Consider the following 18,694-nt stretch of genomic DNA (forward strand, 5'->3'; position numbering starts at 1 on the left):
TGGTAAATGCGAATCATGTTTACTTGGCAAAATGACAAAGCAACCTTTCTCTAAAGTTGGAGAAAGAGCAACTGAACTATTGGGTTTAATCCATACAGATGTATGTGGACCAATGAGTAAAAATACTAGAGGTGGTTTCAGCTATTTTATCACTTTCACTGATGACTTCAGTAGATATGGTTATGTCTACCTAATGAAGCATAAGTCTGAATCCTTTGACAAATTCAAGGAATTTCAGAGTGAAGTAGAGAATCAATTAGGCAAGAAGATTAAGGCATTGCGGTCTGATAGAGGCGGTGAATATCTGAGCTATGAATTTGATGACCATCTGAAAGAATGTGGAATTCTGTCAGAATTGACTCCTCCTGGAACACCACAATGGAATGGTGTGTCGGAACGGAGGAAAAGAACCTTGCTAGACATGGTCAGGTCAATGATGGGTCAGGCCGAACTTCCAATAGAATTTTGGGGACATGCACTAAATACAGCTGCACTCACTATAAATAGAGCTCCGTCTAAAGCTGTTGAAAAGACTCCATATGAGTTATGGTTTGGAAAGCCTCCAAATGTGTCTTTTCTTAAGATTTGGGGATGTGAAGTATAACTCAAACGATTAATTTCAGACAAACTTCATCCGAAATCTGACAAATGTATCCTTGTGGGCTATCCAAAGGAAACAAAGGGGTATTACTTCTACAATACATCTGAGAACAAGGTGTTTGTTGCTCGAGATGGTGTCTTTTTGGAGAAGAATCACATTTCCAAAATGACAAGTGGGAGAAAAGTAGACCTCGAAGAAATTCGAGTCGAACAACAAAATCTAGAGAATGCTCAAGATGACATTCAGGATGAAACTCAGAGATCTTTAGAAGAATCTGGTGAGAATCATGGTCAATCTAGAAATGTTACCCCGCGTAGATCGCAAAGATATAGATCTCAACCGGAAAGGTACTTAGGTATTTTAACGAACGAGAGCTATGACGTTCTATTACTTGAAAGTGATGAACCTGCAACTTACAAACAAGCTATGACGAGCCCTAGCTCCAAGCAATGTTAGCAATCGTTTTAACATAAATGGCTTCTTGCCATTGCTTGGAGCTAGGGCTCGTCATAGCTTGTTTGTAAGTCGCAGGTTCATCACTTTCAAGTAATAGAACATCATAGCTCTCTATCGTCAAAATACCTAAGTACCATTCCGGTTGAGATCTATATCTCTGCGATCTACGCGGGGTCACATCTCTAGATTGACCATGATCCTCACCAGATACTTCTAAAGATCTCTGAGTTTCATCTTGAATGTCATCTTGAGCATTCTCTAGAGTTTGTTGTTCGACTCGAATTTCTTCGAGGTCTACTTTTCTCCGCCTTGTCATTTTGGAAATGTGATTCTTTTCCAAAAAGATACCATCTCGAGCAACAAACACCTTGTTCTCAGATGTATTGTAGAAGTAATACCCCTTTGTTTCCTTTGGATAGCCCACAAGGATACATTTGTCAGATTTTCGATGAAGTTTGTCTGAAATCACTAGTAGAAAAAACCCCTGTTGCAGCCCCCTTGTTGCAGCGTACAAGTATAAATACGCTTCAACAACCAGTCGGTCAACGCGGGTCAAACCCTTTAAAGGGTTATCGCAGCGTACATTTTAGTTGTTCGCAACAAATGCGTTTGTTGCAGCGTACAAAATAAAAGCCCGCAGCAACAACCCGAAGTTATTGCAGCGTACATGTTAATGCCCGCTGCAACAAGTCCGCGTTTCAAATTAAAATTTTTACTTTCCTAGTTGCAACGTACAATCCGCGCTCAAACGAGAAACGTACGTACGTTGTTCCTTCTCTGCTATAGCTCCAAGCCTTTTCCCTTAAACAAATATCCAAGGTCGCCGTCGAACTCAGCCCTGCGTCGCCGTCGAACCCAAGAGTTGCTCAGCCCTGCGTCGCTGTCTTGGTTCCGTTGGTTGCTCATCTCCCCATTGGGTCGTGGTTCAGCCCTGCGTCGCTGTCTTGGTTCCGTGGTTCCGTGGTTCAGCCCTGCGTCGCTGTCTTGGTTCCGTGGTTCAGCATCTCCCCGTCGCGTCGTGGTTCCGGTGGTTGCTCGGCGTCGTGGTTCCGGTGGTTTCGGTATGGTGTGTTCAATTTTTATTTTCGTTTTTTATTTTCGTTTTCAGATTAGGGTTCAATTTTAGTTTTTGATTTTCGTTTTGATTATTGTTTTTGATTTTCGTTTTTGATTTTCGTTTTGATTTTCGTTTTGATTTTCGTTTTTGATTTTCGTTTTGATTTTCGTTTTGATTTTCGTTTTTATTTTGATTTTTTTGGCTGTTTTTCAATTATTTCTTTAATTTGCAGTTAATTGTGAAGATGGGTAGATACGCATATGGTTGAAGAGAGGGGCGATGATCGTACTGCCAGCATAATCTATCATCGTGCTTGTTCGAATTTCAACAATTGCATAAGGTATTGATATATCTAATTATCTTCATAAAATTTCTCTTTTCCTCTTTTGAAAGTTGAAATCAATAGTACAGTAAGTGCATATCATTTTTACGATAAATAAAATTTGGATAAGTATAGTAAGTGTAATAATAAAACGTGTACATTAGTATTCTATGCTTAAGTATCCATTCCGTTTTACTTATTATGACTGTTTTTGGACTTCTAATATCACTTCAGTGAAGCATTGATAAACTTAAATGATGTAACCAAAGATTTGCGGAACTTCTTAATGATTTTGTGACTTCTTAATATATGTGTTTATGTGTGGAACCTTTTGTTGTTGTTATTAGTAATGAGTCGTCGTTGGATGTATGGTGACCATACTACGGCAGAATACTTGAGTGGGGTCGCAGAGTTCATTAGATGTGCTTTAGCACACCAACGGAGTACAAAAGCCGAAAAAATCTATTGTCCCTGCCGTGATTGTAACAATATCAAGCGGTTAGGTGACATTGATGAAATTGAGGATCATTTATTTCGCCGTGGGTTTAAGCAAGATTACCATGTTTGGTTTTGGCATGGTGAAACAATACCTGATCGTCCAAGTTCTAGTGTCCAAGAATTTGATGTTCAGAGTAATGAGAGTGATGATGATATTTATGAGAATAATGAGACGGATGATGATGAGGAAGAAGATGATGAAATAAATGAGATGATGGATGGGCTGAAAGATCACTTGGACGAACGACCTCAGATGTTCGAACAAGTATCAAAGGCTGCTGAAACTCCATTGTATCCCGGTTGTACAAAATTCAGCAAGTTGGAATGTGTGTCAATACTTTACAACCTCAAATGTAAAGGTGGTTGGAGAGATGAACACTTTGACACCTTATTGGAGTGGGTAGGTGAATTTTTGCCGGAAGGGAATGATATCCCCACCTCTACCTATTATGCCAGGAAATTGATGTGTCCCTTAGGCTTAGAGGTCGACAAGATAGATGCTTGCCCAAATGATTGTATGCTTTACAGAAAAGAGCATGAACATTTGGATGAGTGTCCAACATGCGGCGCATCTCGTTACAAACGCAAAGGGGCAAATTCAGCTAAGAGGGGCCCGCCTGCTAAGTCTTTGTGGTATCTTCCAATCATACCTAGGTTTGAGCGTATGTTTTCATTGAAGAAACAAGCAAAAAACTTAAGGTGGCATGCGGAAGTGAGGAAGAAAGATGGACTCCTTCGACATCCTGCAGATTCTGTTCAATGGAGAAATATTGATAAGAAATATCCTGAATTTGGTAAGGAGGTTAGAAATCTAAGGCTTGCTTTATGTGCAGATGGTGTGAATCCATATGGAACTCTAAGCAGTCAACATAGCACATGGCCGGTTCTTCTAGCAATTTATAATCTTCCTCCATGGCTGTGTATGAAGCGGAAGCATATCATGTTATCACTCCTCATCTCGGGGCCTAAGCAACCTGGAAATGACATAGATGTGTACCTGGCTCCACTCATAGATGATTTGAAATTATTGTGGAATGAAGGTGTTTCAATGTTCGATGCACACACTAATTCAAGCTTTACATTGCGAGCTATGGTTTTTTGTACCATAAATGATTTTCCGGCATATGGAAACTTGTCTGGATACAAAACCAAAGGAGAACAAGCATGCCCTATATGTGAAGAGGACATGAAGCCCACATGGTTGCATAATTTCAAGAAAAATGTTTACCCAGATTTCAGGAAGCACCTCAGTCGATATCACCCTTATCGTAAGAAGAAGAAAGAATTCAATGGGTTCACCGAGGAAAGAGTAGCTCGTACGCCTTTGACAGGATCACAGGTTTATGAACGAATAAAAAATGTTGAAACCAAATACGGGAAGTGCTACAAGTCCAAGTCTAAAAAGGGTGTTTTGTGGAAGAAAGTATCTCCATTATGGGATCTTCCCTACTGGAGAGATTTGTCGGTTAGGCATTGTCTCGATGTAATGCACATTGAGAAAAATGTGTGCGATGCTATCATTGGGACTTTGCTAAACATGCCTGGAAAGACTAAGGACAATGAGAATGTGCGGAAAGATATGAAAAAGAGGAATATTCGACCAGATTTGTGGCCTGTTGAAAAATCTGGTGCGGGTGGTACTAAGACTTATCTGCCTCCAGCGTGTTACACAATGTCAAGAAAGGAGAAGAAGCAGTTTTGTGAGTGCTTACATGGAATTAAGGTTCCCTCGGGATATTCGTCGAATGTAAAGCGCCTAGTATCTCTCTCGGACCTTAGGTTGGTTGGTATGAAGTCTCATGATTGCCATGTAATGATTAATGTGTTTTTGCCAATTGCACTTCGTGGGATATTGCCGAAACACGTGAGACATGTTATAACAAAACTTTGTGTGTTTTTCAATTCTATATGTGCTAAAGTGATTGATCCGGAGAAATTAGATTCTTTGCACAATGATATTGTTGAAACTTTGTGTCGATTTGAAATGTACTTTCCACCATCTTTCTTTGATATTATGGTGCACTTAATTGTCCATTTAGTTCGAGAAATCAAGTTATGTGGTCCGGTGTTCTTAAGATGGATGTATCCTTTTGAGAGATTTTTTGGGCATTTAAAGGACAAAACAAAGAATCGGGCAAGGCCGGAGGGTAGTATCATTCGGGGAGTCCTTGAGGAAGAGATATCTCAATATGTAGCTGAATTCTTAACAAGGCTTGAGCAAATAGGTCTTCCAAAATCTCGTCATGCAGGGAGGCTTGAAGGGCATGGGGTAATTGGTAAAAATGTGATCTCGCCTCCATCTGAAAGGAAGAATAAGGCACATCTTTGTGTGTTGCAGCATCTTACCGAGGTCAATCCTTACATAGATAAGCATTTGCTAGAATTGCAACAAAAGAATCCTAAGTTGAAGGAAAGAGCGTTGATGCAAGAACATACTCGCACATTTGTTGATTGGTTTAAGAAGGAAGTAGCCGAGGAAATGAAAAAAAATCTAGATGTTTCTGAAATGGTCCAGTGGTTAGCTCGAGGTCCTCGACTATGTGTTCTGTCTTATGAAGGGTATGATATCAATGGGTTCACATTCTACACTAGAAGACAAGATGAAAAGAGTGTGGTGCAGAATAGTGGAGTGAAGCATGTTGCAGCATCTAGGGTCTATGCAAGCGCCAAGGATAGAAGACCGGTTGATGCGACACAATCATATTATGGTGTTATCGAAGAAATATGGGAGCTTGATTACAACAAATTTACGATCCCTGTATTCCGGTGCAAGTGGGCCAACAACCATAATGGGGTGAAACAAGATGAAATTTTTCCTGGTTTAACATTGGTTAACTTTGATCGATTAAGTGATAGTGACGAGCCATTCATTCTAGCATCACAAGCTAAGCAAATTTTCTATGTGGTAGACAATGTTGATCCTATATGGCGTGCAGTTGCCCAAGGCAAGAGAAATATTCTGGGTATTGATGATGTTGTGGATGAAGATAAGTATGACAAGTACGATGAAACACCCCTGTTACCAACGGCTGTTCAACCGTTACCGGAGGAGGAAGATGCAAATAATACTAATCATATGCGTACAGATCATAGGGAAGGAATTTGGGTTATAAACCGTAAATGAATAAGATGAGTTGGCTTCTGGGAATAGGTAATTCTAGCTAACTGAATATCAGATTAAATGTATCTTTTCTAGCATTTAGGAAGGTGTAGTTTGTACTTCCACATCTTTAATTCTTATTTTATACTTCCATTGTGTTCATGATTATACTTTTCTAGCTTTCTTTAATTCTTACTGTACTTCCACATCTTACTTTTGTTCCTGACCAAAGTTTTCTAACTTTCTGTGCAGATGACTTGAGATCCCCGAGTCAGAAATTTTCAGAAGCTTTCGGTGATTTGTGTCTTTTCAGAAGTTCTCAGAATCGGAAAATAAAGCACGTATTTACTTTTGGTGAGTTGTGCGTTTTCTCCTAGTGTTGCGCAAATTAACATGTCTCCTAATCTTGAGCTAGAATGACCTAAATCAAAACGAGCGGGCTTAAATTGACCTTAGTTGAATAAATTGACCTAAATTGACCTTAGTTGACTAAATTAGCATAAATATGAACCATAACTACCAAACAAGTCTCAAATGGCATAAATTGATTGGATTGAGTCTAGGTAAGTTAAAACTAATCATATTAATCATTTAAAAGGATTAAAATGAGTGTTTAGGTTCTTTAGTTCAAAGTTGGGAGCGGAAATGTCATTTTAGCTCTATATATGACATATAACGACCCAACGAACCATAAATGTGCATGAATAGGTTCGAATGAGTTTTACAAACTTAAAACTATGCATATTAGTCATGTAATAAGAATAAAATGAGTCATTAGGTTCTTTAGTTCAAAGTTGGGAGCGAAAATGTCATTTTAGCTCTATATATGACCTATAACGACCCAACGAGCCATAAATGTGCATAAATAGGCTGGAATGAGTTTTAGAAACTTAAAACTATGCATATTAGTCATGTAATAGGATTAAAATGAGTGTTTAGGTTCTTTAGTTCAAAGTTGGGAGCGAAAATGTCATTTTAGCTCTATATATGACCTATAACGACCCAACGAGCCTTAAATGTGCATAAATAGGTTGGAATGAGTTTTAGAAACTTAAAACTATGCATATTAGTCATGTAATAGGATTAAAATGAGTGTTTAGGTTCTTTAGTTCAAAGTTGGGAGCGGAAATGTCATTTTAGCTCTATATATGACCTATAACGACCCAACGAGCCTTAAATGTGCATAAATAGGTTGGAATGAGTTTTAGAAACTTAAAACTATGCATATTAGTCATGTAATAGGATTAAAATGAGTGTTTAGGTTCTTTAGTTCAAAGTTGGGAGCGGAAATGTCATTTTAGCTTTATATATGACCTATAACGACCCAACGAGCCTTAAATGTGCATATATAGGTTGGAATGAGTTTTAGAAACTTAAAACTATGCATATTAGTCATGTAATAGGATTAAAATGAGTGTTTAGGTTTGTTAGTTCAAAGTTGGGAGCGAAAATGTCTTATTTTAGCATAAATATGAACCATAACGACCAAACAAGTCTCAAATGGCATAAATTGATTGGATTGAGTCTAGGAAAGTTAAAACTAATCATATTAATCATTTAAAAGGATTAAAATGAGTGTTTAGGTTTGTTAGTTCAAAGTTGGTAGCGAAAGTGTCATATTAGCCTAAAAATGAGTTCTTAGGTTCTTTAGTTCATAGTTGGGAGCAAAAATGCCTCATTTTATCATAAATATGAACCACAACGACCAAACAAGTCTCTAATGTGAATAAATAGATCAGATCGAGTGTTGGAAAGTTAAAATTAATCATATTAATCATTTAAAAGGTTAAAATGAGTCCTTATGTTCGTTAGTTCATAGCTGGGAGCGAAAATGCCTCATTTTAGCATAAGTGGTGTTTTCTAGACTTATCTCATATGAGTATATGATTTCATGATATAAGAGAAGTGAGATTGTCAGATTTCCTCATTAAGTTTCTTAATCATTGTTGCTTGAGTTTAAGTGAAACTCAATTACATAATTTCATTTTACGATCTAACTTACATACTACTCCGTACTATACTAGATTAATAGAACTTGTTTATAGAATGAGTTAGCTGCCCTGCATTCTCATATTGCCTCAACAAACACACCAAGAATGACAAAGAACATTGCAGATCAGATCAGCACAGATCAGTGCAGATCAGATGAGGGTAGCACTGATCTGTGCTGATCTGTTCTGCACTGATCTGTGCTGATCTGTTCTGCAGATCTGATCAGTGCAGAACAGATCAGCACAGATTAGTGCTGATCTGATCAGCACTGATCTATGCTGATCTGATCTGCACAGATCAGTGCATTCCACATCTATAATTCTTATTTACTTTTGGTGAGTTGTGCGTTTTCTCCTAGTGTTGCGCTAATTAACATGTCTCCTAATCTTGAGCTAGAATGACCTAAATCAAAACGAGCGGGCTTAAATTGACCTTAGTTGAATAAATTGACCTAAATTGACCTTAGTTGACTAAATTAGCATAAATATGAACCATAACGACCAAACAAGTCTCAAATGGCATAAATTGATTGGATTGAGTCTAGGTAAGTTAAAACTAATCATACTAATCATTTAAAAGGATTAAAATGAGTCCTTAGGTTCTTTAGTTCAAAGTTGGGAGCGAAAATGTCATTTTAGCTCTATATATGACCTATAACGACCCAACGAGCCATAAATGTGCATAAATAGATTCGAAAGAGTTTTAGAAACTTAAAACTATGCATATTAGTCATGTAATAGGATTAAAATGAGTGTTTAGGTTCTTTAGTTCAAAGTTGGGAGCGAAAATGTCATTTTAGCTCTATATATGACCTATAACGACCCAACGAGCCATAAATGTGCATAAATAGGTTCGAATGAGTTTTAGAAACTTAAAACTATGCATATTAGTCGTGTAATAAGAATCAAATGAGTCCTTAGGTTCTTTAGTTCAAAGTTGGGAGCGAAAATGTCATTTTAGCTCTATATATGACCTATAACGACCCAACGAGCCATAAATGTGCATAAATAGGTTGGAATGAGTTTTAGAAACTTAACACTATGCATATTAGTCGTGTAATAAGAATCAAATGAGTCCTTAGGTTCTTTAGTTCAAAGTTGGGAGCGAAAATGTCATTTTAGCTCTATATATGACCTATAACGACCCAACGAGCCATAAATGTGCATAAATAGGTTGGAATGAGTTTTAGAAACTTAAAACTATGCATATTAGTCATGTAATAGGATTAAAATGAGTGTTTAGGTTCTTTAGTTCAAAGTTGGGAGCGAAAATGTCATTTTAGCTCTATATATGACCTATAACGACCCAACGAGCCATAAATGTGCATAAATAGGTTCGAATGAGTTTTAGAAACTTAAAACTATGCATATTAGTCGTGTAATAAGAATCAAATGAGTCCTTAGGTTCTTTAGTTCAAAGTTGGGAGCGAAAATGTCATTTTAGCTCTATATATGACCTATAACGACCCAACAAGCCATAAATGTGCATAAATAGGTTGGAATGAGTTTTAGAAACTTAAAACTATGCATATTAGTCGTGTAATAAGAATCAAATGAGTCCTTAGGTTCTTTAGTTCAAAGTTGGGAGCGAAAATGTCATTTTAGGTCTATATATGACCTATAACGACCCAACGAGCCATAAATGTGCATAAATAGATTCGAATGAGTTTTAGAAACTTAAAACTATGCATATTAGTCATGTAATAGGATTAAAATGAGTGTTTAGGTTCTTTAGTTCAAAGTTGGGAGCGAAAATGTCATTTTAGCTCTATATATGACCTATAACGACCCAACGAGCCATAAATGTGCATAAATAGGTTCGAATGAGTTTTAGAAACTTAAAACTATGCATATTAGTCGTGTAATAAGAATCAAATGAGTCCTTAGGTTCTTTAGTTCAAAGTTGGGAGCGAAAATGTCATTTTAGCTCTATATATGACCTATAACGACCCAACGAGCCATAAATGTGCATAAATTGGCTGGAATGAGTTTTAGAAACTTAAAACTATGCATATTAGTCGTGTAATAAGAATCAAATGAGTCCTTAGGTTCTTTAGTTCAAAGTTGGGAGCGAAAATGTCATTTTAGCTCTATATATGACCTATAACGACCCAACGAGCCATAAATGTGCATAAATAGGTTGGAATGAGTTTTAGAAACTTAAAACTATGCATATTAGTCATGTAATAGGATTAAAATGAGTGTTTAGGTTCTTTAGTTCAAAGTTGGGAGCGAAAATGTCATTTTAGCTCTATATATGACCTATAACGACCCAACGAGCCATAAATGTGCATAAATAGGTTCGAATGAGTTTTAGAAACTTAAAACTATGCATATTAGTCGTGTAATAAGAATCAAATGAGTCCTTAGGTTCTTTAGTTCAAAGTTGGGAGCGAAAATGTCATTTTAGCTCTATATATGACCTATAACGACCCAACGAGCCATAAATGTGCATAAATAGGTTGGAATGAGTTTTAGAAACTTAAAACTATGCATATTAGTCTTGTAATAAGAATCAAATGAGTCCTTAGGTTCTTTAGTTCAAAGTTGGGAGCGAAAATGTCATTTTAGCTCTATATATGACCTATAACGACCCAACGAGCCATAAATGTGCATAAATAGGTTGGAATGAGTTTTACAAACTTAAAACTATGCATATTAGTCATGTAATAGGATTAAAATGAGTGTTTAGGTTCTTTAGTTCAAAGTTGGGAGCGAAAATGTCATTTTAGCTCTATATATGACCTATAACGACCCAACGAGCCATAAATGTGCATAAATAGGTTCGAATGAGTTTTAGAAACTTAAAACTATGCATATTAGTCGTGTAATAAGAATCAAATGAGTCCTTAGGTTCTTTAGTTCAAAGTTGGGAGCGAAAATGTCATTTTAGCTCTATATATGACCTATAACGACCCAACGAGCCATAAATGTGCATAAATAGGTTCGAATGAGTTTTAGAAACTTAAAACTATGCATATTAGTCGTGTAATAAGAATCAAATGAGTCCTTAGGTTCTTTAGTTCAAAGTTGGGAGCGAAAATGTCATTTTAGCTCTATATATGACCTATAACGACCCAACGAGCCATAAATGTGCATAAATAGGTTCGAATGAGTTTTAGAAACTTAAAACTATGCATATTAGTCGTGTAATAGGATTAAAATGAGTCCTTAGGTTCTTTAGTTCAAAGTTGGGAGTGGAAATGTCATATTAGCCTAAAAATGAGTTCTTAGGTCATATTAGCCTCATTTTAGCATAAATGGTGTTTTCTAGACTTATCTCATATGAGTATATGATTTCATGATATAAGAGAAGTGAGATTGTCAGATTTCCTCATTAAGTTTCTTAATCATTGTTGCTTGAGTTTAAGTGAAACTCAATCAAGTAATTTCATTTTACGATCTAACTTACATACTACTCCGTACTATACTAGATTAATAGAACTTGTTTATAGAATGAGTTAGCTGCCCTGCATTCTCATATTGCCTCAACAAACACACCAAGAATGACACAGAACATTGCAGATCAGGTCAGCACAGATCAGTGCCAAATCAGATCAGCACTGATCTGTGCTGATCTGTTCTGCACTGATCTGTGCTGATCTGTTCAGCACAGATCAGTGCAGATCAGATCAGCACAGATCAGTGCAGAACAGATCAGTGCAGATATCACAGATCAGATCAGCACTGATCAGTGCAGATCTGATCAGCACTGATCTGTGCTGATCTGTGCTGATCTGATCAGTGCAGATCAGTGCTGATCTGATCTGCACTGATCAGTGCTGATCTGATCTGCACTGATCAGTGCTGATCTGATCTGTGATATCTGCACTGATCTGATATCCTTCTGTATGCTAGAGCACTGATTTGCTGATGCGCGCACATTTTGTAACCACTCTTCTGTATGTTTTACTTGATGCAGGAACAACATAGGTACGATGAATGAAAACCAAATTGTTGTTAGGCATGAATCAGAAGGTGGCAAGACTCCCACAACGGGTGACGAATCACAAGATGTTAGTACGATTACAAAGACCATTAAAGGCCGTGGTCCGTCAAAAGGTGTTAAAGTCGCTAAGCCTATGTTCCTTGAGTATAATGTATATAATGTCCCCGATGGACAATGGTCTCATGAATACGGGAAGCAAGTTGGGAGTTGTGCTACTAGAATTAATATTAACGTCCCATTATATCCAAAGGTAGATGAGCAAATCAAGAAGGGGTTTTGGGAGGAGACTAAGGTAAGCATTGGATATTAACTTGATTTGTATATTTTAGGGATTATTTAATTTGATTTAAATACTATTTTTATAATCTAACTTTTTTTAATTATTAACAGCTTATGTTCCACATTACTGATGATTCTAATCATTCGAGGGAGAAATATTTTCATTCTTGTGTGGCGAAACGATTTAGTTGTTTCAAGAGCAAGTTGGTGCGCCGATGGATAACTATGAAGGAAAAGAAGCCAAAAAATCAAACAAACAAGATGCCTTGGGATGTCTACAACCATATCACAGAGGATGATTGGAAGACTTTTGTTAAACATTATTTCCTGCCAGAGTCATTGGTAATGATAATATTTCTTTAACTTGTCCTTAAAGAGTTTTTCATGTAGCAAACTGACATTGGTTCTAGGACAAAAAGTTATCAGAAAAAACATTTATTTCCATCTTTTTATGTTGTCTTTGACAGCTTCGTAGTGAAAAGGCGAGGAAAAGTGCATCATGCAACAAGAACCCACATCGCACCGGCCAAAAGGGTTATAATAGAAAGCGACTAGATTGGATAAAGGATGGACGACTTCCACCAGATGCAGCTTTACCCTATCTCGAGTAGCTCCTCGGTGAACTCATCAGTGACCTCAAATGTTAATAGAGTTAGAAAATACAGATCAAAGGAGTGGATTTTGGCCCATCAAGTACAAAATAAAGAGGGAAAGTGGGAAATTGACCCGAACGATACAGAAGTTGTTGAAATCGCAACAAAAGCTGTAAGTAGCGATAATTAATTAATATTTACTTGCTTTGATTAGAGAATATAAAGTAATTTTACTTTCCTAATTGGCAGTTAGAGTACATCGCAGAAGAGGAAAAAGGAAATCTTTCTTTCGAACAGGGTGAGGATGCCCTCACTAAAGCTATAGGGAAAAAAGATCATCGTGGGCGTGTCAAGGGAACAGGTGGCATGGTTGGTATCAAAAAGGCTTTCGGTCCGTGTATTCGACATAGTAGAAGTGACCATGGTGAAGCTTCATTAGAAAATTACGAATCAATCAGAGCTTCTGTGAAAAAGGAGTTTGAAGGTGAATTAGAGAAAAGGGTGGCAGAGGCCCTCCAAAAGCAACTAAGCACCTTGTTAAAAACAGGACAACTAAACTCCATTTCTACCCCGATACCTGATGACCTCCACTTAAATGATTCTGCCAGAGTTGACCTTGATGTTAGTGCTACAAGAACCACTCGTCACATCTTAGTGCCGCAACCACGCGAGCTAAAGGTACGACGTAGTCACTCTTTTTTAACATAGTTGCTTGATCCTTTTATGTTTTTAGTTGACATTTACTTAATAATCTGTATCACTTACAAAGTTGCATTGAAACCTTTGTTTATGAAGGAAAGGACTCCATGTCGTCTTGCCCTTGAGGATAAAGTTTCAGGCAACAACATTGTCGTGGCGGATGGTATGGTACAACCCTCAGATGGTGCATTGCCCCAACATTTTACATCGATGAAGCCTGGCCACTATAAAGTCCAAGTTGATTTTGTTTACGACGGACATGTTGATGATATTCTTCCGGTACCTACGGGAGATGGTTTCACTAACTTAGGCGGTGCTCTGGGTAGTTTTGTGCAATGGCCCATACACTTAGTGATTTTCGAAGACGGCGAGGTATATATGTTTTATTGTTTAGAATGTATATGTTCACGCAAGCACATTCGACATCTTACCTACTCTTATTTTTGTTGAATTTTAAAGGATTGTACTTCACCTCCTAAAAAGAAGTCCAAGTCTAATGTTTCTAAAGAGAGGGATGGTAGCTCCAAGAAAAAGACAACGGTGTTAGCGGCCTAAAAGAAGACAACAGACTTACGATCCAAGGTAAACCCTCTAAAACTCATTCGAACCTAAAATGACATTTCCGCTCCCAACTTTGAACTAAAGAACCTAAGGACTCATTTGATTCTTATTACACGACTAATATGCATAGTTTTAAGTTTCTAAAACTCATTCGAACCTATTTATGCACATTTAAGGCTCGTTGGGTCGTTATAGGTCATATATTGAGCTAAAATAACATTTTCGCTCCCAACTTTGAACTAAAGAACCTAAACACTCATTTTAATCCTATTACATGACTAATATGCATAGTTTTAAGTTTCTAAAACTCATTCCAACCTATTTATGCACATTTATGGCTCTTTGGGTCGTTATAGGTCATATATAGAGCTAAAATGACATTTTCGCTCCCAACTTTGAACTAAAGAACCTAATGACTCATTTTATTCTTATTACATGACTAATATGCATAGTTTTAAGTTTCTAAAACTCATTCGAACCTATTCATGCACATTTAAGGCTCGTTGGGTCGTTATATGTCATATATAGAGCTAAAATGACATTTTCGCTCCCAACTTTGAACTAAAGAACCTAAGGACTCATTTGATTCTTATTACACGACTAATATGCATAGTTTTAAGTTTCTAAAACTCATTCGAACCTATTTATGCACATTTAAGGCTCGTTGGGTCGTTATAGGTCATATATTGAGCTAAAATGACATTTTCGCTCCCAAATTTGAACTAAAGAACCTAAGGACTCATTTGATTCTTATTACACGACTAATATGCATAGTTTTAAGTTTCTAAAACTCATTCGAACCTAATTATGCACATTTAAGGCTCGTTGGGTCGTTATAGGTCATATATTGAGCTAAAATCACATTTTCGCTCCCAAATTTGAACTAAAGAACCTAAGGACTCATTTGATTCTTATTACATGACTAATATGCATAGTTTTAAGTTTCTAAAACTCATTCGAACCTATTTATGCACATTTAAGGCTCGTTGGGTCGTTATAGGTCATATATTGAGCTAAAATGACATTTTCGCTCCCAAATTTGAACTAAAGAACCTAAGGACTCATTTGATTCTTCTTACATGACTAATATGCATAGTTTTAAGTTTCTAAAACTCATTCGAACCTATTTATGCACATTTAAGGCTCCTTGGGTCGTTATAGGTCATATATAGAGCTAAAATGACATTTCCGCTCCCAACTTTGAACTAAAGAATCTAAGGACTCATTTGATTCTTATTACATGACTAATATGCATAGTTTTAAGTTTCTAAAACTAATTCGAACCTATTTATGCACATTTATGGCTCGTTGGGTCGTTATAGGTCATATATAGAGCTAAAATGACATTTCCGCTCCCAACTTTGAACTAAAGAACCTAAGGACTCATTTGATTCTTATTACATGACTAATATGCATAGTTTTAAGTTTCTAAATCTCATTCGAACCTATTTATGCACATTTAAGGTTCGTTGGGTTGTTATAGGTCATATATAGAGCTAAAATGACATTTTCGCTCCCAACTTTGAACTAAAGAACCTAAGGACTCATTTGATTCTTATTACATGACTAATGTTAATTGACTATTGTTATAGGAATTTTCGCATCCAAAGAAGTCGAATTCTAAGCCTAAGTCCAACTTAGAGGTCATATATTGAGCTAAAATGACAATTTCGCTCCCAAATTTGAACTAAAGAACCTAAGGAATCATTTGATTCTTCTTACATGACTAATATGCATAGTTTTAAGTTTCTAAAACTCATTCGAACCTATTTATGCACATTTAAGGCTCGTTGGGTCGTTATAGGTCATATATAGAGCTAAAATGACATTTTCGCTCCCAACTTTGAACTAAAGAACCTAAGGACTCATTTGATTCTTTTTACATGACTAATATTTATAGTTTTAAGTTTCTAAAACTAATTCGAACCTATTTATGCACATTTATGGCTCGTTGGGTCGTTATAGGTCATATATAGAGCTAAAATGACATTTCCGCTCCCAACTTTGAACTAAAGAACCTAAGGACTCATTTGATTCTTATTACATGACTAATATGCATAGTTTTAAGTTTCTAAATCTCATTCGAACCTATTTATGCACATTTAAGGCTCGTTGGGTCGTTATAGGTCATATATAGAGCTAAAATGACATTTCCGCTCCCAACTTTGAACTAAAGAACCTAAGGACTCATTTGATTCTTATTACATGACTAATATGCATAGTTTTAAGTTTCTAAAACTAATTCGAACCTATTTATGCACATTTATGGCTCGTTGGGTCGTTATAGGTCATATATAGAGCTAAAATGACATTTCCGCTCCCAACTTTGAACTAAAGAACCTAAGGACTCATTTGATTCTTATTACTAATATGCATAGTTTTAAGTTTCTAAATCTCATTCGAACCTATTTATGCACATTTAAGGTTCGTTGGGTTGTTATAGGTCATATATAGAGCTAAAATGACATTTTCGCTCCCAACTTTGAACTAAAGAACCTAAGGACTCATTTGATTCTTATTACATGACTAATGTTAATTGACTATTGTTATAGGAATTTTCGCATCCAAAGAAGTCGAATTCTAAGCCTAAGTCCAACTTAGAGGTCGTGGGTAGTTGTGATCGTAAAACACAAGAATCAACCACCAAAAGCAAGAAAGCGGGACTTGTACACGATGCAATTCAAGGTCTTGGCCCGTCATGCAAATACTTGCAGTTTATCATGACTTCGGCGCCTGATGATATATATGATAATACTACCATCCCATTGGCGGCCTCAGTTTGGCACTCGGATTTTGATCAAAAACCTTACATAACTGCGTCTGATATAGGAGAGTTCCTTCGCGGGGCGTGCTTAAACATTTCAGCGATCCAAGTCTACATATTGTAATTAAATGTTTTATTGTTGTTAATATAACTATTATTTCTTTGAAGTTTTTTCTCTTTATCGATCTTAATAGTGTAATCTTGTTTATTTTGTAGGTGTTTATTGCACGATCATGCCAAATCATTTGAAATGTCTCGGATTTCGTTCATTTGTCCCGAGATTATGTCAAGCACTAGAATCAAGGCCGACCCTGGAGCGCCAACAATGTATTTGAAAAACATTTTCCAAGCTGAAATTGAAAAGGAGAAGATGGGTAATCCTAACCTAACTAATTGGTTTTTAATCCCATATAATCAAGAGTAAGTGTGTTATATTATATAAGTTTCATATAAAATATTAATTATTATTGTTATTAAATATTTAATATATCATTTATAAATTATACAGAAATCATTGGAATTTATACGTGATGGACCTACGTAGAGGTTATGTATATATTTTCGATTCTGCTAGAGATCCATGTCGAACAGATTATGCATGGGGAATCTTGAGTGTGTAAGTTCTTTTGCTTACAAATTACATTAGTCTTTAAGAAACCTAAGCCAAAATCATATTCATGAGTACCCATGTTTCGTTAATTTTCTAGGGCATACCAAGTGTACAAGTGCAATGGTGGGCATTGTCCGAATAAAACGAGTTTTAAGTCGTGTAAACCCATTCATATAGAGGTATAACATGTTTCTTAATTAGCTTTTTGCTTTGTTTTATTAATTATTGGCCTTGCAAGATAAAGTATTATGTTTCTTAATCAGTGTGCTCAACAAATCGGCGGAACTGAGTGTGGCTATTACGTTATGAAGTTCATGTTAGAGATAGTCACGTTACAACATGACTATGAAGGCCGGCTAGATGAGGTAATTAAGTAACTAATTGATTCGTATTCTAGACTATTAATACATTGTCATTAGTTGCTTGAATGTTAAAATGTGACATTTCATTTGCATTTAATCGATCTAATGCTCCATCAATTTTTTGTTTTTGTAAGGTCTATACTCCGAGGACTGCGCCTTATGCTAGTGAGGAAATTGATGTGGTTCGTGAGCAATGGGCGAAGTTTTTTACCACCAAGTATTTATTATTGACCTGAGGGCGTTTGATCGTGTTGGTTTAGATGTTATAGAACAATCTTTTATGTTAAAATGTATGCGTACGTTGAAATTGGAACGTAAATATATTTAAATGTATCGGTATGTGCACTTTTGGTTTTGGGATATATACAAAACTCCAGTTGTTGTTTTTATATTTGTTATACAGGTTGCGTTATTCTATTATTGTTTTGACAGGTTTCTATATTTGGTGCAAGGCACTCTAGGTATCCCTAAACAAAATTAGAATTTTCCCGCCAAAAGTGCTTTTTTGCAGCGTACATATATGTTGTACGCTGCAACAAGGGAAAAAAATTTCGCAAAAATTCAGACTTGTTGCAGCGTACAAATAAATGTACGCTGCAAAAAATTGAGTAATTCAGACTTGTTGCAGCGTACAAATAAATGTACGCTGCAAAAAGTTGAGTCTTTTGCAGCGTACATATATATGTACGCTGCAACAAGTCCAAAATTTTGCCAATTTTTTGGCACTTGTTGCAGCGTACGTCTAAAAGCCCGCTGCAACAAATCACTTTTTGCAGAGAACTTGTACGCTGCAACAAGTTCAGACTTGTTGCAGGCCCCCCAGTTGCAGCATACGATGTACGCTGCAACAGG

General features: G+C 36.5%; 1 protein-coding gene and 1 pseudogene across 1 annotated transcript; both read left to right on the forward strand.

Moving 5' to 3' along the window:
* LOC110800046 (12-oxophytodienoate reductase 3-like) overlaps window positions 1-18,694 on the forward strand; it is a 116,567-nt pseudogene that overhangs the window by 9,073 nt on the left and 88,800 nt on the right.
* LOC130467748 (uncharacterized) lies at window positions 1,493-18,181 on the forward strand. Its single transcript, XM_056836487.1, has 15 exons — window positions 1,493-2,112; window positions 2,347-2,454; window positions 6,287-6,388; window positions 11,948-12,266; window positions 12,365-12,595; window positions 12,721-13,018; window positions 13,096-13,524; window positions 13,642-13,917; window positions 14,005-14,127; window positions 16,659-16,990; window positions 17,087-17,290; window positions 17,379-17,486; window positions 17,578-17,659; window positions 17,744-17,845; window positions 17,977-18,181. The coding sequence occupies exons 6-9, from the start codon at window positions 12,821-12,823 to the stop codon at window positions 14,098-14,100; spliced, it is 999 nt and encodes a 332-aa protein (XP_056692465.1). The 5' UTR covers window positions 1,493-2,112; window positions 2,347-2,454; window positions 6,287-6,388; window positions 11,948-12,266; window positions 12,365-12,595; window positions 12,721-12,820; the 3' UTR covers window positions 14,101-14,127; window positions 16,659-16,990; window positions 17,087-17,290; window positions 17,379-17,486; window positions 17,578-17,659; window positions 17,744-17,845; window positions 17,977-18,181.

The sequence above is a fragment of the Spinacia oleracea genome, chromosome 2 (genome assembly GCF_020520425.1).
Source record: "Spinacia oleracea cultivar Varoflay chromosome 2, BTI_SOV_V1, whole genome shotgun sequence".
NCBI classification, from domain to species: Eukaryota; Viridiplantae; Streptophyta; class Magnoliopsida; order Caryophyllales; family Amaranthaceae; genus Spinacia; species Spinacia oleracea.